Genomic DNA, 23,379 nt, shown 5'->3' on the forward strand with positions numbered 1-23,379 from the left:
AGATATAATAATAAAGAACAGACATGCATCCTGATAGAAGGTACTGTTTAAATGAGCTGCACAACAGAAGATGCATATTTTCCACTTGTGACATCAGTGATTGAATTCTATGCAAGCTGGGACCTTGGGTTTGACAAATTTGCTTTCTTATCTGTAACCTCAAATCCTGCGTTCACAGTAAAATCATGTTTTTTAGAAGGTCAGATTGGAACCTAAAAGTGTCAGTTGCAAAATAAAGGGAGGCAGCAAATAAACAAGTGATAACAGATATGGGCTACTGAGGGTGTGTGCATGACTCTTCCCTACTGAGTGGAAAGGGGCTGCTACAGGGAGGGGAGAGCTGGGAAGGGGGAGCTCGGGGCAGGACAGAACAGGCTGCATGGAATGAGGAATATGACCAGAAAGGCACAAGAGCATCACTAAGCTCTCAGTGCTCGTCCCCCTCTGTCAGACTGCCTTTTTAATTTAATCCTATGTTTTTGGGAACTGCAATGAGTTGGGGCAGTGGCAGGGAAGGGAAAGGGAAGAGAGGACTCACCCTGCAGGATGTCTGGTGGTACTGACATCCTCTTCAGGCCCTGGCGGTGCCAGTCCTTGCTTTTCACTCGGCGTCTAATCGGGTTCTCTTGGTTGGCTGCTGGCTCCTGGGCAACCACCCCCGTCTTCTTCTTGTCTGGCCAACTTGATGATTTTTCCAAGGGTGCATGTTTGGCCACTTCTTCCTTTGGCTGATGTTCCCCTCCTTCCAGCCTTTGCTTGACCCTCCTCTCACGTTCTGTTTTCTCTGTGACTGCCAGCGGAGCCCGGACGTGCTTTGTGTCCACACTGAAGACGCCTGAGGGTTGCTCCCATGGCAGCTCCTCCTCCTGGCAGGTCGTTCTGGTGGTTGGTGGTGATGGAGGGCTAAGCTGGAGGAAGTGGATTGGGTTGGTGAATGCAAGCATTGGAAGGAGCTGTGCAGAGTCTCTGCTCTTGGAGTCTGTGGATGCTAACAAGCCTTCCAACGAGGGCCAGTTAGGGTGGTCAGGTGAGGATTTTCCACTTTCTATATCCACGTGCTGGTCTGCTGTTTCAGGGCTGCTGTCAGAGCAGCCAACCAGCATTTCACTTCCAGCAGCAGAAAAGCTTTTGGCCAACAAACTGACCCCTGAGTCATCGGAAGTCTCTGTATCGTGGGTACCTGAGTCACCGAGATCCCACTCCCCAGCTACTGGAACAAGGCCATCCTTCTCTGCTAGACTTTCTCCATCAGAAGCAGAGGCCACAGAGTTGGAATGGGACCCAGAGGCAGCAGTCTGGAGAGGATGGCTTATGGCAGGGTGATTGGCTCCTAACCTGTTATGGTACATAGCACAGTTGAGGTGTGGCCTGGAATATGGTCCAGGAGCCAGTGGCTGGGAATGTTCGGGGGCTGAAGGTGGGACAAGGTGATTTGCATTAAGTGCAGGGGCCTGAGCTTGAGTGGGCCTTTGGACATGGGAAGGAGGCTGAGGAAGCTGTTTGGCATCAGGCTCAGATACCAGAGGTAGGCTTGAGTGGGACACAGGGGACAGAGGTTGTTCTTCCTGGTTCACAGCAAGGACTGTATCTTCTTCAGAGGGCCAAGTTAGGGTGCTCAGGACACTGGAAATCCTGGATCCAATCTCTTTTTGGTCTAAACTGCAGTCAGGCTGATCAAACAAAGGCATTTGTTGTGCTTTATGATCCACATTTGCTCCTGTTTCTTTTCCCTGCACAATGGCACTTTTTTCAGGGGAGTTCTGCTGAATTGTCTCTGGGTGGTTCAGGGGAGTGGAAGTCCTTCCTGGTGTTTGGGATGGTTCCAGAGGCCCTGCAATGCTAACCACAGACCTCCTATCCCCAGGAAGGCTCCCTTCCAAAGGAAGAGAGCTCCTGTATATTGCAGAGAAAGAAGGTGGGCCACTAAGGTCTTCATGAAAGCCTTCCTTGGAAGTAAGGATTTCATGGAAAGCCTTGGCCTCCCCTGGATCTGTACTTAGAACAGCAGTTTGCCCTGGTGTTGGGTCCCCCACTTGAGTGGGAGCAGCTTGGTTGGGTGGCTTCCCTGCAGAGTCTGGCAGCTTGTTGAGGCTGGTGACAGGACAGTCCTGGGGGGTCACAGAGGCTGCTCTGGCACCCTCCTCCTGTGGGCCAGACGCTGAAGCCACTGAGGTGAGCTCTGAGGGCAAAGCTGGAATGAAGTCCGGAAGCTCAGCTTTTCCTGTAGTGGGATGAGAATCTCTGGGATCAGGTGGCTCCAAGTTATTAGTACCAGAGGAAGGGTGTGCTGGAACAGAAGCCTCTGATTTCTCTGCACCAGAAGGTGCTGCCACTCCTCCATGGAGTGGTGCCTCTCTTTTGTCAAACCTCTGAACAGCTTTTCCATGCCCATCACTGTGCTCGTTCTCCCTGCCCAGTCTTGTCTTGTCATCCCACTGAGCTTCTCCAAGATCCTGACCACCGATGGAAAAGCGGCCAGAGTCTTCTAGGTCCTCTGACTGGTCAGAGACAGGGCATGTGTGTGAAGCTTCACCCCCTGGGTTCAGGTTATTTGAAGACAGAGAGCTGACAGCAGACGCCTGACATCCAGAACCTGCTTCTGTGACACGAGCTTTCAGCAGCACATCCTCACCAGGATCCACAGAGACAAGTTCCCCAGGAGGAAATGCTGATCCCCTTTGCTCAGCCAAGGAAACATTCTCCAAACCACACATATCCACCTTATACCTGGGAACAGAAGATATCTCTGACCCAAAAGCTGATGACAGAGCCTCTGGTTTGAGCTCTTCCTCCAGTCTGAGCTCTTCCCTCTGCAGTTGTTCCTGCCCATTTTGTTGCTTGTTTTTCTGATCTTTGGGCTCCAAAGATTTTCCTTCTTCTGGCAGATTCTGCTCTTTGCACTCTTTCTTCTCCTCTTCCTGCTGAAGTTCAGTCGCTGCCTCCTCCTCTGCTGGCTCCTTATGCTGTGAAGCACTCACTTCCTCACTCCTTTTAGCAGTACTCTTTACTTGGAAGGCTCTCTCTGCTGAAGGGGCAGGTCTCCCCTCTGTTTTTCCATGATCATCTTCCAGATGAAGGCATTTGGAAGTAGGTGAGTTTTCTTTAGGAACCATTACTGTTCCCTGGTCTTTGACCACGCTGGTATTCCTTGTTTCACGAGCTATGTTTCCTTCTGCTTGTAGTGAACTTACTTGGCTGTCACACGTTAAGGTGGAAGACAACTGATGGGAAGAGAAAGACTCTGTATTCTCTTCCAAACCCTGGGGTGCTCTTAGGCTTTCCTTAACATCTTCAGAAGTGTAAGGTTTAGCTGTGTCTCCTACTGCTTCCTCTGATGTAGGCTGTTTGTCAGGTGCTGGTGCCACCTTTTTGCTGCTTTGCTTCTGCTCTGCAGCACCATCAACCTCCTGCAGAGAATCCTTGGAGATGTTATCCAGAAACGGTTTGGCCTTATAATGTCCCTCTGAAACAGTTTTACACACCAAAAAGCACTTAGGTGTCTCTCTCTGAGAGGAAATGGCATCAGCCAAAGAAGATTTTGGTTGCTGGGCCTGAGGGTCTGAGCCAGGAAAAGCCAGTTCTGCCTGGCATTGAGAAAACTCAGTGCTGAGGTTCACAGCCTGCAGGATGGGGCTGCCAGGGGCCAGCTCATCCTGAACCGTGCTGTGAGAGGAGAAGTCCTGGATGCTTTCCAGGTCAGCTACCTCTAATTGCTTATGTTTCAGAGAATAATCTAGTCCACCCTCCTCTAAAGGCATTTCTCCTTCCCATTCTGAGAGTCCCTTTTCAGGCTCTGCATCCCCCTGCTCTTGCTCCAGTCCTGCTGGCACTTTTTGCATAGGGTTAGAGGGTCTGCCCAGCATCTCTGCTGCTTTCCCTGGAGCAGAAAGGCAGTCCTCAGGAGTGCTGAGCTCTGCTCCCTGTGCAGAGCTCGACGGGCTGGTGCTCATTTCGGCTGGTGCGTGAGTGGCATGGTGCTCTCCTCCAACTGCTGCAGAATCCCAAGCTTCCCCAGGGGTGCTGCTGGCTCCTGGGGGAGTGGTGCCTCCCTCGCTGCTTTCTTTAAACTCCATCAGTGATACATCCTGTTAAACAGAAATGCATTTTTCTGTTACTACAACAGAATGATACAATCAATATAATTCACTGTTTCTAGTGCAGCTGAGGAAAAAACCAAACCCAACCCGCATACCTAGTGGGTGATAAGAGTTGGGAAACAAATAAGAAGACTGAGAGTAGGCAAGCACCTGATGTAAGCTTGCAGTATGAGTAACACCAAAATAAAACCATATTTTGGTTATAAAACCATAAAAATACCTCTGGTGTCTTTTTAGTTTTACATGCAACTCCAGGAAGTGACTTTGGTCAGAGAGGAGAGATGCTGATCTCTGCCATGGCTGCAGTGCAACGTATGAAAGTTATCTCAGACCCAAAAGGGGATAGCAGAAGGCATTCAGAGAACAAGAAAATTATCAAAAATCTCCACTAAGTTTTGTGGGGCCTCTTCTAGTTGAGCCTTAAAAATCTCTCTGATTTCAACAGGGAAAGGCCTGTTCTTTGGAGCTGATGCCTCTTTACAGATCTCTGTGTATGTCTGTGCAACACAGGACCTTATTGCAAATCATCACAGAAATTGATTAACGAGACGTGGGAATGTAACAATTTGATTAACAAATAACTAGGACATGACACAAGATATTTGAAGGCTGTAAACCACATGGTTTGAGAGGAGTAGCTCTGGTATGTGTGGACATATCTGCAGACCACAAAGAGAAACTACATCATCATTTATGGAGCTGGGGAAAAATGCCATCTCAGGACTGCTGGACAGTTTCCCAAAGGATACAGTGGAATTTCCCATCCAGTATTGCATTTGAAGTTCAGACATGACAAAGCACTAGGGAATGTACATTTGGGATATGTCTGTGAAAAGAACGGAAGAATCTGATTCACCACTTTTATCTTTCTGCCTTCCACCTATGCCATGACCCACAATCCCTACCTGAAAAAACATGAGAAAGAGACAAACCCTCATGGGGGTTTCCCTTTTCTTCTACCTTTGGGACATATTCTCTAGTGTTCCAGCCTGTCTTCTCTATTCCCTATCCCCTGCTTATCAGAAATGGCCTAAGGAGTGCTGCTTTGGGCTGCCTCCCATACACGGGGTCCCCTTGCACACGTACCAGAGCTTGCAATTTAGCCCTGAAGGATCTGCTGCAATGTGCAGCCACAGCCAGACTTCCCCCTGAATAAAGCTTCAGTGTTCTCCTCCTTCACCCTGTCTTAGAGGTGTTGAAGTTTCCAGACACAAATCCATAGTTCTGCATCTTCTGGTCAGAGAAACCATTCCACATTTCTTCAGGTAAAAGCCTGACAGCTGTTTAGTGACCAAAAAAAAGCCCCAACGTCTTGCTCTGAACCATTCACAAAGCTCAGGCAAAAAAGAGGTTCTCATTCTTCCTCAAAACAGACAACCAAATCTATACACTTTCTCACTCTCTGGCATTCCTAATTTCCATAAGTTTTAAGACTAACATTTTTGTCCAGAGTTTCACCTGCTTTTGTGGAGGGAGGGGGAATGTGTAACAATTTTAACTTGGGAGACTCAGACATAAAGGAAATTCTCTGCATTGAAAGAGAAATCTTTGAGATCAACGGTGATTTCCTTGTGCTAGAGTGGCTCTAAAGTCACAAGTAACAACCTCTGATCCCACACAGAAAGTAAAAGCAGTAAGGGCATAATTACATCTGAACCAATTGTCCCAGTTAGCTCCATGGCCAGGGCACGCCTGGCCTGAAAGCTGGTTTAGCTTCTATTTTCCCTTACGTCAAGTGAAACAAAACATCTGCTCTGAAAGCAATGAGCACGTGCTCTGGAGACAGAACTGAAGCATTAGATACACCTTAATCACAGGGACTGTCATCACAGAATCATAGAATGGCTTGGATTGGAAGGGACCTTAAGGACAAACACTTTCCAACCCCCCTGCCGTGGGCAGGGACACCTTCCACTATCCCAGGTTGTTTAGAGCCCCATCCAACCTGGCCTTGGACACTTCCATGGATGGGGCAGCCACAGCTTCTCTGGGCAACCTGTGCCAGGGCCTCCCCACCCTCCCAGGGAAGAATTTCTTCATAATATCTAATCTAAATCTCTCCCCTTTTGATTTAAAACCATTCCCCCTTGTCCTATCACAACCAACCCTGTAAAAAGTCACTCTCCTTCGTTTTTGCAAGGCCCCTCTAAGGTCTCACCCAGAGCCTTCTCTTCTCCAGACTGAACAACCCCAACTCTTTAAAAAAAAAAAAAATTAGGAAAAAATTGAGTTAACTCATCAGTTAACTTTGTTCCTGTGTGTTTTTTCTCATGTAATCTTTAATTTTTGTTTATATTGAAAATGCAGTCTTTCTTGCAAAACCAGGCCAAAACTGGGATGTTTCCGCAATTTGGATTTTCCCCTTCCAAGTGGTAAGTAGTTGTAAATAGTTATAATTTCAACAAACAGTATATTTCAAAGACATATGTCCATTCAGGAAGTTCCCACAGGGCTTCCACCACATCTTACAGCTGTCAGCTGGTACTGAACTACTTGGGTGCTGCTAAACAGTCTTTTCAAACTGTGGGAAGCTGTAGGGTAGTTAGGAAGAATCTCCAGCATGGACACAAGAGGGTTTGGCAGAGCACAGACAGGAGCAGGGTCATAAACTTGTGAACCACCACCTTGTCCAAGGCAGGGTCAACTTTAACATCCCCAACAGGTACATCTAAATGTACCCCCTCCTTTAACAAAGGTTTCATGGTGGCATCAGATCACTCTTGTGCTCCAATGCTCTCAGCATTCCTGGCTGCCTCACCTGAGTCTCCCCTGCTACACAACCGGAAAAGTACTACTTGTCACACCTAACAGAGACAGTTTCCAAAAACGGGCTCCCCAGGAGCAGGGAGACTGTTTAGGGGTTCAGGTAGTCTTGGACACAAGCTGATGGCTAAGGAAGGTCTACTACTACTAAAGACAGGATGGCTCATAAAGGCCTGAATAGTTAAGACCCTCAAACTCAAGCCCACACTCTGTGAGGGGCAGAAGAAGTCTTGCTCACTCTGCTGATGTGCACAGCACTGAATATCCTCTTATTAAGCTTATAAGCCCAGTTTCCACTTCCATGGCTCTGTTGCAAGGGATCTGGACAGGTGAAAGGACAAGTTTAAAGCTGCATTTGGAGCAGTTCCATGGTAATACTGGGAGACAGGGTAGAGGGAGGTGCACAGCACATCAACACTGGAAGCTGCCAAGTGAGATTTGTCTCATCATATTACTGCCAGGTGTTTTGCACACCTCAGGGAGAGCAAGAGAGAAGCTTTGGGAAGCAAAGCAAGAGAAGGAGCAGGCAAACCTTCTGCAGAGACAGTGGGGGAGGAATTAAGCATCTAGTCAGGGAAACAGTTAAGCTCCTGCTTGAAGGCTGGGTGCACCGTAGCGAAAGACGCAGATGTCTGGAGTAAGGATTTCATGGAGATGGAAGAGGAAATAATAAAACAAGACTGACAGCACCTGCAGTCTATATACAAGAGCCCAGTAATTACCAGAAGAGAATGCCTATGGAGCTCTGCCATGTTATGCTCCTACTGCAGTCAGCTCCATCAGAGGAGGGCCCAGGAGACCCCAGGGAGCTCAGCGAGCCACAGTAAACCTTCAATCAGCATTTTCAGTAGGGCCAATAACATGACAGACAAGCATACATGGACCTATCTAGCAACTGCCAGCTTCTACCAGGCTACACGAGCTCTCACAGATACTTCACTGTTTCCACTTCTGGGGCTTTCTGATCTTTCACATCTCCCTCTGGATGAGATGTTGAGCTTGCCATCATTCCCTCATGTGCTCTGTTTGTGAAGTGAGGCGATCTGATGTGCCCCGTTGAGATAAAGCCACCCAAGATGGCCTGGAAACCCCAGACTTCAGCTCACAGGCACCTAGCCTGTAACTCTGGGTGCACAAACCCACTGCAAGCTGGAATGATGGGAGGGAGCAGCTGGCCACATCCCAGCATGAAAACAAAGGGGCAACGCTTGGCCCTACTGCAGTCAGAAGCACAAAATTTGAGAGGGGAAGGATGCAGAGAGTGGCCAGGTAAGCAGAACAGGAGTGAAAGCAGGAGTGCACAAAGCAATTCCTGCGATGATGCACACATCAATCCACAGCTTTCCCAGATTACAAAAGGCACCATGAATGTTGTACTTCCTTCCAGTGTGGGTTAATTCACCTGGACGGAGATGACAAACACTTCTGGTTTTAAATAGAAAGTACCTCACCTTCCCTCCCCCCTTCTCCAACAAACAAGAAAGGAGCAATAACAAGTGCTATCATGCACAGACAAGCCCTGCAACCAGCCAGGAAACAAGGCTACACACAAGTGGAGCCCTGAGATCCTCCTCCTCCTCCAAAACCGGGGAGAGCCGTAGCTTTCCCTCTGCCACCCTCGGCCTCCCCGCGTGGTGCCGGGAGCCGCCCGGCCGCCCTCAGCCCCCACTCCTCATCCCCATCCCCATCCTGCTCCCCTGCCGCAGGCACCAGGGCAGCCCACACGCCCAGGCTGCTGCAAACACAGTCCCAGCACAGAAAATCCTGCCCTGTGACGCCGGGGTGAAACTGCTCCGGCAGCCAGGGACGCTCCGCATCTGCTGGGCAGCTGCTCGGTGCATCCCGAGCTCTTCTCCATGGGTGTCCTTTATTGCCTCAAGGCAGCAGTGAGCTGCTTCTGTCCAGGAGAAGGCCATTCACAACAACCTTTGGGCGGTGTGGGCAAGGACACTGATATTAAAACAAAGGCTTTCCCAAGTAGTCCATCGTTTGGGCATATCCTTGCTGGCACAGCCACGGCTTGGTGTGGAAATGCCAGTGCCAGCTTTAAGTGCTGCAGCTGAGGTGGGAAAGAGCTCCATGTTGGCTCTGACACCCACCCAAAGCGCAAAAAGGCCGCCCTGAGCCTCTTCCTGCTGTTTCAGCTTAGCTTAACCATCTCCTTCACACAGTTCATGTACACTTTAAAAGGAGTTGAAAGAGGGGAGATTTGGATTTGATACGAGGAACAAATTTTTTACTGTGAGGATGGTGAGACATCAGAACAGGCTGCCTAGGGAGGCTGTGGATGACCCATTCCTGCAAGTGCTCAAGGCCAGGTTGAATGAGGCTCTGAGCAACCTGGTCTAGTGGGAGGTGTCCCTGCCCATGGCAGGGGGATTGGAACTAGGTGATACTTTAAGGTCCCTTCCAACCACTTAACATTCTATGATTCTATGAGTTGGATCACTGGGGAGCAGCTCAGAGCCAGCCTGTCTCCTACAAAATCCAGAGCTCAGTGTGCAGGAGAGCACCCTCTTTCCCAGGAGGCCATGCATTATTTCAGTTTGGTGAGAAACCCAGAAAAGGGGTCGGTGCAACTGCACTGAGAGAAGACTTGCCACAAGCCTGAATTTTTATTTTGATACAGCTACTCTGGCCATGTTTAGGCCAGGTTTCTCAGCTGGATGTTTCCTCCATGTGAGAGATGCCCTCGGCAAAGAAACAGTCCCCAGTCTTCACGCACCACCCTGGGCTGCTCTATCACTGTACAACCCATCGAGGGAGGTGAAGGAGTGGGGTCAAAACTCTTGAGCTCAGGAAGAGATTACACGGGGCACTGGAGATAAGAATGAAGGAGGGAAATAATGTTACATGGAGTCAACTTTGGACTGCAGAAGGACTCTGGAGAGCAGAAGGAGCTTGCTAAAGGAAAGGATGTATAGAGTAAGAAAGGCAATCTAAAAGGTGTGTGCCCAAATCATGTAGAGTCTACTACTGTAGAACCAGGGAACCAGTGTCTTAGGCAGGGAAGAACAAAACAAACCTGCCAATAGCACCCAGTCTCCTGGAAAATGCATCTGAGCTGCTACTGAAGCTTGAGGAAAGCAAATGAGACCTCCCGGTCACATCAGTGCAGTTTGCCCGAGTTTTAACACACCCAGTAGCATCTCACCAGCTTTCACTCAAGATACACTGAGCCTATTAATTATCTAATGACTCACTAATTGGGGGAAAAAAATTAAGGATAACTTTTCTACATTTAAATAAATTATAATATTTAATGCCAACAAAAAAAAAGTCAAAGAAACTCATTTTGGGTAGAACAAAATTTCACCTTGGAAATTGCTACTGAACATTTGGCAAACAGCGAGTGAAGAGCGTGGCTTGGATTGCACATTGCACTTCCCAGAGATGCAATAAAAGTGACTCATTCTTAAGATAAAATGGGGTGACCTGTATAGCAAAAAACCCAGTTCACTCTAAGCAGAGCTCAAGTTTATATTCATAGAAGTAAGAGGTAAGTCTTGATATTCTGCAGTAGTCTTCTAGATATTCTGCATACTTTCTAGTATGAGAGTAAACAAGAACAGTTTATGGTTCTCACTGCTTGAGCTTGGTAGAAAGACTATTGACACCACCAGGTGGACAGCACAATTCCCACAGGGAAAGCAGTGTACTGAGTCACTGCAAGTTGCTCCATGCAGGCCTCCCTACAAACCCTGGGGATGGAGAGACAACCGACAGAAACATCTGGGGCACAAAAGGACTTCCCAAATAACTTTCCTACTTTTTTATGCAGTTGTGGGTGCCGGCAACACGCTGTACACATTCCTAGGTGGCATGTTTGCTACGAAGTCGAGGAGTTCCCAGTTCCTCTCTGAGCAGAATGATTCAGGACCTGCATGGGAGAGACTCTCCAGTCAGGAGCAGAAATTTCACAGTCTCTCACTACGCTACAGAAGCGGGAGCCAGAATCCCACGCTACTGTTTTTTGAGTCTCAGATTAAAGAATGCTAATGTTTGCACCAAACCATTTTGACAGATGCAAATGCCATTAAAACATCAAAGGACTTGGAAACGCACTTGAAAGCCTGGCCTTGCCCAGACTGCACAGTGGAACCATTGCTGAGCACAGCTGTTGTCACGTTACCTGTACCCATCGCAAGCACAGTGAACCTACAGATAACGAGGGACAATATTCAGCAAACTGAACTGGGACAAACTGTCCTCCCCTGCACAGAGGGCCTCTGAAGTTACCCACCTGATTTTCTTGGCAAACACGTAATATAACCTCTTTCACAGCCAACCTTGGAAACGGTAAGATTTCTGGCAGCTGTCAGAGCCCCACAGGACAGATGATAAAGCTGCAGGTGATGCAACCAAAAAAATTCCTAAAATACCCACAAAACTGCACTGGTATATCATAGCATGCTGGTGACAGCACACTGTCATCAGCCATAACAACAGCAGAACCTGTGCCATGGCTTCAATATTGTACTATCAATTGGAGAGAACAGTAAAAAAAAGAATGATGTCAGCATACCAAGAGATAGCAACAACAACAACAAAATCACACACACGTTTGTCCTCGTATCTGCCTTCAGAATGCATGTTTTCAGCCTTAGCTGAACACCCCATAGTGTTTTTAATTATGGCTCCAGTAACGAGATTTTTAAAAAGTTATGCTATTTGTATCATAATCAAAAATACTTGGCAATACTGTAACAGTGATGGAGCTTTGTACTGAAAACTGCAGCTAAAGTAGAGAAAAAGAAATCCATTCAAAAAGGATGCAGGGATGAGTGTGGGGAAAACAGATTTTGGTGCAACCCTCCCCTAACCCAGCTTTTCAGGGAACAAACCATTCTTTCTTGGAAATGTAATTGGTGCCCTCAGATCGAAGAAGCTACAAGCACAATGGGACAAATTTGCTATTGGAAGCGAAAAGTATTAGATATAAATAAAATGTTTTAAGCAATGTAAATGTGGGAAAGCACCAGAGGGGACCCCTTCCCTCTCCCCCGTGGAAAAATAGCTTCACACACCCAAAGCCACAGGAATTGTGTGGGTGCTGAATAGGAAGGTACTAATGCAAACACACGGAAAACTTGTTGTTACTCACGGTCCAACACTTGCATGGCCAACTGGCATAGATTTATTGTGCACATCCCAATATTTTCCGTTTTTCATATAGTCCCTCTCCCTGGAATCATGTGGTTATGTGAGAATTTTGGCTTACAATTCAGAAAAATGGATGTATGGCCTTTAAGGGGTGAGAAACAGGCTTGAAAAACAATATGATTCAAAAAATAGACCTCGCTGTCTAGGTTTATCTTAATTTTTTAATGTTAAGCCTGAATTTGTGATTAAGGAGAGGAAGGGCAACTCCCCCCTTCCCTCTCTGCCTCATCCCTGGTTCTCAGCAGTTTGAACTGATGACAGTGCAGAGTATTTAGGCTTGATGCAGTGAGCTGCATGAGCTACCAGAAACTAAAAAACTAGCAGCAAAATATACTGTGATGTAACTGGGTTAACAAAGATGAATATATGAATTTGGCAGGCCCAACTTAGGTATTTGCAGATATTCTGCAAAGTTCATTTGTTTATGCCCCACTCTGTAAAAAAAAAAAAAAAAAAAAAATAGAGCTCCTTCACCTCCTTCTGCTGCTGACTGTAGAAATTATCCAACACCACCTGGAATCAGGTCTTAATAAATTTTGATTAAATCTTGATGTGGCACCCTGAAATCCAGAACAGACTAACTTACTATGCATCCAGGTTGCTGCCATCATCTCCCTCCTGCCAGTGCACATGTGAGCCATCCCAGGGAGTTGTCTAGGCAAAAAAACAACCAACCCAGGAGCAGAGTGACGTGAGCAGCCATAAAGGTGTGACACAGGAGAAAAAAAATAAATAAATAAAGGTAAATATGACAGCTCCCTGCAGTAGCTGCATATAGAATCATAGAACAGCCTGGACTGGAAGGGACCTTAAAGATCACCTCGTTCCAACCCCCCTGCCATGGGACACCTTCCACTAGCCCAGGTTGCTCAGAGCCCCATCCAACCTGGCCTAAACACTTCCAGGGATGGGACATCAACAGCTTCTCTGGGCAACCTGTGCCAGGGCCTCCCCACCCTCACAGGGAAGAATTTCTTCCCAATATCCAATCTAAACCTACTCTCTGTCACTTTGAAGCCATTGCCTCTTGTCCTGTCACTCCAGGCCCTTGGAAATAGTCTCTTTCCATCTTTCTTGTAGCCCCTTCAGGTACTGGAAGGGCACAATTAGGTCACCCTGAAGCCTTTTGTTTTCTGGCTGAACAATCCCAACTCTCCCAGCCTTTCCTCACAGCAGAGCTGCTCCATCCCTCTGATCATCTTGGTGCCTCCTCTGGACTTGTTCCAACAGCTCCATGTCCTTCCTGTGCTGGGGACCTCGGAGCAGACGTACAACCTGTGGCAACAACTGCAAGGAGTGGACAAGAACTGGGGGCTGGGCGACGGGCTGGCGAGCAGGGAAGCAGAAACCTGGACTTGGACCTAAGTTATGGTGAAACCACACCCAGGATCTGCAAGTAAGTCCCTGACACTCCAGCGTGGGTGCCTCTCCACATGTGACTGCCAAGCACCTCAATCACAGGAGCAGATGCTCCCTCAGCAGCCCACACAGAACAGGAGCGGCACAGCAGGGAAATTCTACACTCCTGTCCCTCTGCTGGAAACAGGTCTGCTCCCCTTCCAAGCTGAGGAGAGGGCACTAGGGGAAGCAGAATATTCAAATCGGATTTACAAACATTTCCAAAGCCATTATTTTTATGGTTTAACGTTTCCTTGTCTCGTTATTGCCACTGACTCTACCCTTCCCATGAACCCAAAGACAGCCTTCTCTCTTCAGCAAAGGACTGGGTCTCAGAGGATGTTCCATGGCAGACAGATGAATTAGGAGACAGCCCCTGTGAACAACTCTGAAAACAAGTAGCAACATGAAGGAGATCCTAGGGAAAGCCCTGGAAACCTCCTGAAACCCTCTGCAAAGTCTAACATGGAAACACTCCAAATGGAAGGGGAGGGGAAGACATTCTTGTGACCTTGTCTTTCAGAATGAGCTGTGAAAAGATGTATAAATCAGGGGTTTAAATGGTGTAACTGATATGCATCAATCTTATGAAATGCTTTTTATAACTAGCTTCACCAATTACCACTACCTTATTTCAAAGTTTATAGAAGTAATTACAACTCACAGATGTTGTAGTTAAGATTTAGCTTTAGTTTCTAATACTGTAATTAACAGAACATATTATAAATTTAAAAAAAAAAAAAAGTAGAGCCCTACAGGTACAATCTTAAAAAGAATTTAGAAATTGCACACACAGATCAACAATACTGATATTCTCTATTTCAGCAATATTTCCCCTTATTTGTCAATGGGCAAAAATTTTGCCCTCATACTTTCACGTGCAGTACATCTCCAAGTCTGGATTAATTTAAAGCATTGATTTTATACCAGCTTAGAAACATCACTAGCATTTCTATGATGCACTAATTACAAAATTTTTCCCATTCTAATAATTAAACGAGTTTCAACGCACAAGGAACAATTACAGATATTTTATTCCTTCCTCCCTCCATTTTCATTTTTCTGCATATGAATCAGTGGGCAAAGTCTGCTTCCCACCACCACCCTTCAAGATTTCCTAAAATAGTACTCCTTGATGGCTCCATGGCTCTTCAGATACTAGGTGAGCAATTACAATCCTGAGATTGCCCTTTGGGAGTCTTTGAAGACATCGACTCTGACTCTCCTTGACTGGCCTACGGCTTCCTTTTCCTCAACCCTGTGGCATGTAAAACCATCTCTCTCTTTCCCCTCCCAGGTCCAACCCTATCAGATGGCGATGCAGAGGAGTAAAATAAGGTTTCTGGGCTTCAAATTCACCTCATGACTTCAGTGAGAAATTAGAACATGAGGCAACTTAACTCCTAACAGTCACTATGACTAATAAGAGGAAAACCGACCCGATACAATTTCCTTTACCTCTTTTATGGCACGGTCACAAACAGCTCCAGCTGAGGAATGCAAAGTCCTCGGTGCCCTCGCGTCCAGCAGCCCACGCAAGCGTGCATCCTATATTCTAATTGGACTGCTGCATACCTTAGCATCCATGAGAGACTTCCCCTGGGAAGCTACAGGCACCAGGTAAATGAAACCCAAGACTCGGCTCATTCTTTTTCCCCATTACCTGCAACATGCTTTGATCAGCGGGGCATAAATAAACACATAAACATCCCATGTCTCCCAAGGTCAACGAGATGCAGCGGAGTTCCTCCAGCTCAGCCTCACAGGCAAGCTCTCAGTTGTACCTTCTGACACTGCCCAAACTCACATGAAAAAGTTTATCAGGCTTGGCACAGTGGGCAAAGTGCTTGAAAAAAATCACCGGATGTAACAGCAAAGAGCACGATGTAGTGTGACCACTGCAGCTTGAGAAAGATCAGAGCACCAGAACAGCTTGAAGGGGGCAAGGTTGGGAGTGTCAGTGGACCATGCCCAAGAAGGAAGGAAGAGTCAGAGCTCTCCTTTCTAGAGTCCTCTTCCTAAACACCTTCCTGTCTGGAAAACGGGCCTTAAATCTTACTTCTGCCACTGATACATTCGAGGAACCCAACTTTCAGCACAAATATTATCTGCCTGTTACTGAATCCAGCACCTCTCCTCTTCCAGGTGTGCCAGGGAAGGTGAAATTACAGGAAAGTGGAAATGTCTCAGGACATACAGCATTGCTGCTTTTAGTGCACACACAGGCAACACCCCAGCACTGAAATTTCGGCTATTCCTGCTCTATCAGCACTAACCTTCACAGGAGGTGACAAGGATGCATCCTGCTCTTTTAAGTCTCGCCTCTACCAACAGCTACAGCTTATGAACAGTTAAACATTGGTGCAGCCACTAGAAATTTCAAGCCAGTGGGTCCACAAAGGGTAACTGTTATCATCAGTAACATAATCCAGGCTGAAAGGGGAACACACATGTTAGGATATTAGGAGCTCTCCTTCCTTCAATTCCCCGCTGCAGTCATTTATTAAAAGAAGGCTCTACAGAGGGTTTAGATTGTAACTGCTTTTTGGGGTTTCTTAAGGCAACCAAGAACTGTGCCTTCATCCCCAGACCTTTTCCAGTAGAATCACCAGTTCCTAATTCTGGCAGTTTCCAGCAGTTTCTGCCCGTCTGAGGGTCATCTGTGCAGCTGAGGTAATTCTAACCCCTCCTACCTCAAGCCATACTCTGAGGATTAGTCAGGGAGTGGCTGCTCAGTGTACTGAATATGCAAAGCCCTGTTATAAACTCTGTATCTGATTGCAGCCATAAGCAAAGTCTTATTTAAGCAATCCCTTCACCAACAAAAATATATCGACTGCTCACTCTGTTCCTTCCTTCTGTGTCTTTTGCCTCCAAGTGCTTCAAGATAACAAGACAGGTACTAGGATATTTTCCTCTTCTGCTGTAAAGTTGTTTATTACAAACGACAGACACCTTTTTCACACAGTAATTAGTTTTTTGGCTCATTCTGGGTCAGTGTTACTCTGGTATCACACTTGTTGTAGTGTGGGGATCTCACTGCTCAGTCAAAGAAAGCCTCCACCCCCATAAACTCACACACGTCAGATATTCACAGCTGTCTTTTCTCACTTTGTCCACATTCAGGTGAGACCCTTTCTCCAATTCCATCAATTTTATGAATTTAGGACATGCAGCATCGGACATTTCTTGCTTCCTCTAAGCAAAAAACTGTATCTGCTGTTCAAAACCATGGTTTTGCACATTTACCTCAACACTTCTGTATTCGACTCCTGCATCTGTGAGTACTTTTTTCCCCTTTAAATGCACTTTGTTCACTCTTTCAAGTGGTCACAATCAAACTTCATACGATGCCATCTTTCAAATTAATTTTTCAAAGGCAACTTTCTAGTAAAACATAATAGACTTCAGGGCAAATTTTCTTCTTGAGACTTTTAATCATGCCAGGTTTCATCTCACACGCAATGCAGCACATCTCACCTTTTCTTTTAAAGTCATTTTCCTATGACTATCAGAGTCAATCCATTTTTCCCCCTTTACCCTCTGTTTTCAAGCTTTTGATATCACTGCTATTACACACTTAGCAGCTGAATAGGTAAAAATGATGCTGCTATGGAATGAAAGAAAAATGTCTGTGGTATATCTGATAACACCTACTGGGCAACTCAGCTGCCGTGACTTTTCTATACATGCAGACACCATTTTTAGCTGCCTTTTAAGGCCCTGACCCTCCCTTGTGACTGGTCAGAGCACACATTACAATGACATAACTTGCATGCCTGGCCTTGCTCTTCCGGGATAAGGCACATTTCATTGCTCCAGCATACGTCCAAATTGCTCATCTCTGCACCTCTCCAAAATGAAACAGCTCAGTTTGCTCGTTGTGCAGGGGCAGGAAGACAAGGTGAACTGCAGGAGCAATGTCAGAGGAAGACTGACTTCCCAGATGGCACTGAAACGGGCAGTGTTCACCCTGTGCCCACAGGAACACCTTAGAGCTTCCCTTTCAGTCTCCCCCACGTGCACTTACAGCACATCCCGTCTTCCCAGCTGTGCCCAGGGATGAGGAAGAGCACAGCAGTGCAGTAATGTATTTCCCATACTTCCACACAGCACCAGTTGTTACTAAGAAATTACTGGATGACTTGAGAGGTAAACCCATCTTCCCTAGACACTTGCACATGTAAGAAAACACACCACAACCCATAATTTGCTATAAAAATAGGGACAGTCCCACTTCCCTTTGCCTGTCCTTCCCCACAGCATCCTCTCTCTGCCTCAGGGTTTGTCACAGCACAAAGTCTTGACAGGGTTGTGTGTTGCACTGCAGCATTCTCAGTGCTACCCCCACTGCCCATCCTGAGCTTCTGCTTGCCTGGAATATGCCTTTCCAGGAGAAAACATCTTTCCCAGGAGTTGGACTTCGATGATCCCTGTGGGTCCCTGTGGATCCCAACTCAGGATATTCCATGGGGAAGGGTAGAGAAGGGAGAGAGAAGCGCATCATTTTAAAAACACCCACAAGATCTATTGTACCCAGACTCCAGCCTGAAATATCTCCATGTGCAAGGTGAGTCACAGAAAAAGAGGGATGCAGAGAAGCAACAAACATCGAGAAGAGTTGAGCCATCTGAAATACCAACAATCAGGACCAAATCCTCACTTTTCTAAATACTGTGCACTGAGACACTGTCCCTGTCCTGCAGAGCTGGCAGCATACTCAGAACATCTCTTCTCCTATAAATCCAGCAACAGTGGGAAAACAGATACGTACAGCACCTTCTCAACTTCACTATCAGCCTGGCTCACCTGTAAAACCAGACAGTGATCTCAGAGTACCTCAGAGAGGAGATGAACTCAAATGTTGGAGCCAGATTACAATTCATAGGTCTGCAGTTATCCTTGGATGCCTGCACTATGGAACACCTACAAGCAGAATTTCTGAACTCAGGCTTAGTCCATGCCAAAAGGATTTTGCCTGGAGTCCAGGCCCAGCTACAGCATCAGAGCTTTGCTAGACACAGGTACAGCTACGGCATCCTTCCTTCTGTAAAATGGGCTATACCAGCAAATCTTACCCATGCACTTTACCAAGTCTCCACCAGTTCCTCCTCACAGGACAGGAATCTGTAGTGAAGATATAAGGGCCCAGTTAAGATTTAGTCTATTCAAAGTCTATTTGTAGGCACTTTTGATCATTACACCCACACATTTTTGTGAGTGTAAGGCACACATACCATACAACTTACACATCCTTATTTTTTATAGCTGCCCAGCAAGACTGTGGGCAAAGCATCTCCTTCTCCTCCCCACTAGTGGCATATGTGTTAGTTTAACACTGCTCTAGGCATCTATTTCTATTATTAAGTGACTACGAAAGTGTAGCAACGGCAGCCACCCCATGGCAGCTGTGAACAAGGACCATATCCAACTGGTTACAGGTCTGCTTGTATCCCAAGTGCCCCCTGATTATCCCTGGGCTCCTACAATCTGAACAAATCGTGCCCTAATATGACCAGGATCTTAATCCCCTCCCCTCCAGAGGGGTGTATTTTGGATTTACAAACTCTACTGCTGGATTTGTGGAAGCAGGAGCTGTTCCTCACCTCTCCTCCAGCCACACCCTGTGTAAGGCTGCGTCTGCTCACCAGTGTCCAACTCTGCTCTGCCCATGGGTGGCACGTGCAGGGGGCCACCAAGCTTGTGGATCCCACCGAGCACCACCTCAGCCTGACCCAGGAAAAGATTTGGGAATTTTTGTGTACGATCAGTGGCAGGAACTAAATGTGCTCCGAGCACCAGCGAGGCCACGGGCAGTGGACCTCACACACTGAGGCCCCTGCCTGCAGCTGGATGTTCAATTTGAGGTTAAAAAGAGGTGGTTTGACGTTTAAATGTCACACACTTCTGTGTGACGATGCAAACAGGGGATGTTTTCAGGAAGCTAATTTATGGCCAACTGTGCCTTCACGCAGTATTTTCTGAGCAGCAGGTTCATGTGTTCCTCCCACCTCAGTTCACTCCTTGTGTACTATCCAATTACAGTTTCTACAGCCACTCCTCCTCAACCTCTCCTAGCATCAGAACACCCTCTATTTTGTATATATTTACATATGTATGTCTGTTTATCTACGTATATTTGTACACATGTCATGGTAATCACCTTCCTTCCCCCTTCTAAACTTTTCCCACTATCAAAACCAATAGTCTTCCCCTTGACCTTGCCCTGAACTTGTACTAAAGTCATGGGAATTTCTGCTTTGACTTCATCTCACTTTTAATCCAAGCCCCAAACCATGAGCTCAAAACAAGCCTCCACCACAGGCTCAGTTCCTCATCCCCTGCAGTGCTCTGCATGGCACTTGAAGGAATGGTGTTCAAATGAAGAGATGGGGAATGGATTTTGTCTCAGCATACTAATCCCACTATGAGAGCAAGAAAGTTGGAGTCACTTGTTAATGGAAGAGAGAAGATTAATGAAGCTTTCCCAAAAGGGCACCCCACCTTGCTCAGCACTGAACACCACCAAGAACCTCATATCTGGAATGCATAAATGCTTTTCTGCACTGATGAGCCCTTCACAGGTACCAGTGTGTCACAGACCTTCTTTTTCCTATGTTAAATGCTCTTTCCCCCACACAAACTGGAACACATGCTTCTTGACCAAAGACATAAATGCAGTTGTCCTAAATCCAGTACTGGCTAAACCCAGTTCTCCCAAGTCACACAACAGAGTTAACCTTCACTACTGAGTAAATCAGGGCAGATGTTCTCATACATCTGCTGCAAAGGGGAGGTGAAAAAACACATTAGCTTCTATCAAGATTTAAGGTAAGGTGTGCTTGTGACGACTCCTGTATCTCAAGCCTTAGTTTCACACACTCTTCAGCTTGCTAAAAGGAGCTCCATCCTTTGCCCTTCTCATTCCCACCCCCACACTGCCCTGTCTCTCCTGGTGGCACGGGTGTACGTGTGGTCTCACAACAAACTGGAGCAGGGAACCAGCATGGATGACAGCAGGTAGTCATGACGGCTTCTTTCAACAGCAGTGCCAGATGAGAGGATTTGTGCAACCACAGCCTGTTTATCTCAGCACAAAAACGTAGGAACTAAACGTGTGTTTCCCTCTGGCATCTAATCCAGCACAGGCAGGGGGGCTGCTGTTGAAAGAGGTGGTCCCTCTCCATGTTTCTCATGCTACACTTTCGCAGCAATCCTAATACTGTCTGGCCACAAGACAACCCGATCGCACTTCCAGATCCAAAAGTCATATTTTTTATTTTGGAAGGGGGTTAATTTTCAGTTGGAGCAGTGATTGGACTGATTTGAGGCCTCTTGGTCACTAGATCCGGTCCAAGAGAAGCAGCAGGAGCTTGCAGTCAGGACTGGGTGAGAACTGGATCGTTCCTTCAAGAGCAGCCTGTTGTCATGCTGGATTACTCATCACGTGAAGGCAAACTCCAAGCAATATGAGTTATTCAATCACATTTCTCTGAAGTCCTGTCCACACACTCAGCCACTGATCACCCAGACTCCACCTCCATGACTGCCTCTTCCCAAAAGGAAGAGCTGAACACAGCTAACAGGCCATCTTTCTACTGGAACGTGTCATCCTGGCAGCAGAAGGCTCTGTAATCTGACACGAAAACTTGTAGCAAGACTTTGTGGTCGGAACAGATTGAGATAAGAAATTAGTGAGGGTAATGAGCCATTGGAATAATTTACCTGGGGAACCAGCGCAGTCTATCGCTTGATATCTCGAAATCAAGACTGGCTACTTTTCTAGTAGAATTCTGGATTCGATGCAGTGATAACCAGCTGGGAATGTAAATACCTGCCAGGGGTCAGGTTAAGGCATCTGCCCCCAAATGGCTGATGATACGAACATCTACTGTGTGATCACCTCACTTAGGAGGGAAATAATTCCTCTCTGTACAGCCCAAGTGCCAAAACAGTAGAGCACAACTACATTCGCACTGAAGTCACTGCTAAGTACTTCATTAAAAGATTCGGCAGGAGTTCAGTGAGGAGCTGCAAAGGAATTGCAAAACTTCCCAGGCACGACTACTGAAATAAACTAGCTATGGATAATTTAGCTAAACAGTAACTAAGTAAACAACATCGAGCTGGAAAGATACCAGATGACAGAAAGCACAGTAACTCTTAGAATCAAACATCCTTGGAACAAAATGTGATTCCAATTACGAATTTGAAATCCCTTGCGGGCTGTTTCTTAAATTTTGCCTGGAATAACCACTGAGACTGAACGTAATTTACATGAATACAAACTAATTAAATAAAACAGCCCACTTTAAACCAGACTCCAAAGTAGATTACATTAAAAAGAAGAAAGAAATTAGAAAAAAAAAATCAAAAACTATAACATAATTTGGCTCTTTCCTGCTAGAAAGCACTTGAAACAAGTGAACCGTAAGAAAGGATAAGACTCAACAGAACAAGAGTAAGAACATCCCTCTAAAGTCAGCAAGATGAAATAAAACAAAAAAAAATAGGCCGGGGGAACAGACTGTTACTGGCACAATCTATCAGGATGCACAAGAGGTTCCCAGAGGAAGTATTTGTGTCCCACTATTTCAGACAGGAGGAACACTGACCTCAGGCCCTGCTGTCACTAGTGACTAGACCATATAACCCCACTGAGATCTACCCAGATCACTGGGCTGCTGTACAGGCAGGACAGGAGCTGCTCCCAACGTTAACAAAGAATTAAGAAGAATTCAGATATGGTACAACTTCAACTCTGATTTGCAGATACCTCCTGCTCACCCAATTCAGGCACAGTTCTGAAATCTGGGTCACCCATACATTATTCCTCCAAAACAAGCCACCTCCCCCCTGTGCAACCCTTTTAAAGGACTCTGCCCTTATCCAAGCCATCTCCAAGTCATTTAGGTTATGAGGAACTCCAGAACACCAGAGAATCAGGTCACAAAAACTTCCAACAACACGTTACAGATGTGGCTTGGTCCAAGAGGAACAGGCTTCTCAAGGAGAAGCCAACAGCATCCACATCCAGTCTGCAACAAGTCAACACCAATGAGTTGAGCTCAGACCTCCTCCTCTGATCCTGTAATTCCTACCAGGTTTGATCCAGGTTTTGGCCAACATCTGGGAATACACGAAGCATCAAGCGCGAGGACAAACATGGGTGCTGGAAGGACGGGTCAGGAGAGAGCCGTGGGAACTCGGAATCCCCCGCAGCAGGTTGTTTGGGGCGCTGGGGTTGCCATCGGAGCTGCTGCGGTGGCCGGGACTGCGGGAAGGAGGCAGGAAGCGAGCAGCGGGCAGGGATCTCGCCTCGCGTTCCTCTGCCTTCCCTCCGTGACAGGCCATAAAAGTCACGAGGCGAGGAGGAAAAACAACGAAGTGTCCAGAGTTCACCCTCTCGGCTCCCGGGCCGCGGCTCCCGGCGGGAGCTGGAAAACCCAAGCGAGCGCACCGTGGGATCTCGCTCCTGCGTGGGAGGCACCACCATTTCTGCGGGAAGAGGCTCGGGCTGCTTGGCAGCCGAGCCTGGGACCGGGCCTGCGCTGCGGGCCCTCCCCGCTGCCGGCGGCGGGCGGGGGGGCGGCGGGGGGCGGGCGCTGCCGTCGGGGCGCGGAGCCCCCGCGGAGGATGCGGGACCCCCGTGCGAAGGATGCGGGACCCCCGTGCGAAGGATGCGGGACCCCGGCGCGAAGGATGCGGACCCCGGCGCTGCCCCGGGGCGGGCGGGCAGCCGCGCCCTTGGCCGCCTCTTGGCGGGCACCGGGGCTCCCGCAGCGCCCCCGCGGCTGGGGGGGGCTCCGCGCCCCGACGGCGCCCGCACCGCGCACCCGCACCGGGAGGAGCGAGCAGCTCCTTCCCCGGAGATCCCTCCTCCCGTCCCCCCTCGGGTCCTAAAATGGTGGGTCGGCCGCCCTGCCTCCCCTTTCCTTCCCCCCCTTGTCCCCCCCCC

General features: G+C 47.5%; 1 protein-coding gene across 2 annotated transcripts in view; it reads right to left on the reverse strand.

The window, feature by feature from the left end:
* Window positions 1-22,944, reverse strand: part of ARHGEF5 (Rho guanine nucleotide exchange factor 5) — a 35,700-nt gene extending 12,756 nt beyond the window's left edge. The window contains exons 1-2 of one of the 2 annotated variants that reach the window (XM_027701147.1): window positions 22,523-22,944; window positions 539-4,085 (exon numbers count right to left, since the gene is read on the reverse strand). In XM_027701147.1, the coding sequence (XP_027556948.1) occupies window positions 539-4,085; window positions 22,523-22,588 (3,613 nt within the window). In that variant the 5' untranslated portion in view covers window positions 22,589-22,944. The remainder of the gene's footprint in view (window positions 1-538; window positions 4,086-22,522) is intronic. The other variant, XM_027701148.1, reaches the window with a different exon arrangement.
* Window positions 22,945-23,379: the final 435 nt, after the last annotated feature.

This window comes from Neopelma chrysocephalum, unplaced genomic scaffold (assembly GCF_003984885.1).
Source record: "Neopelma chrysocephalum unplaced genomic scaffold, ASM398488v2 Primary Assembly neopelma1_149, whole genome shotgun sequence".
Taxonomy (NCBI): domain Eukaryota; kingdom Metazoa; phylum Chordata; class Aves; order Passeriformes; family Pipridae; genus Neopelma; species Neopelma chrysocephalum.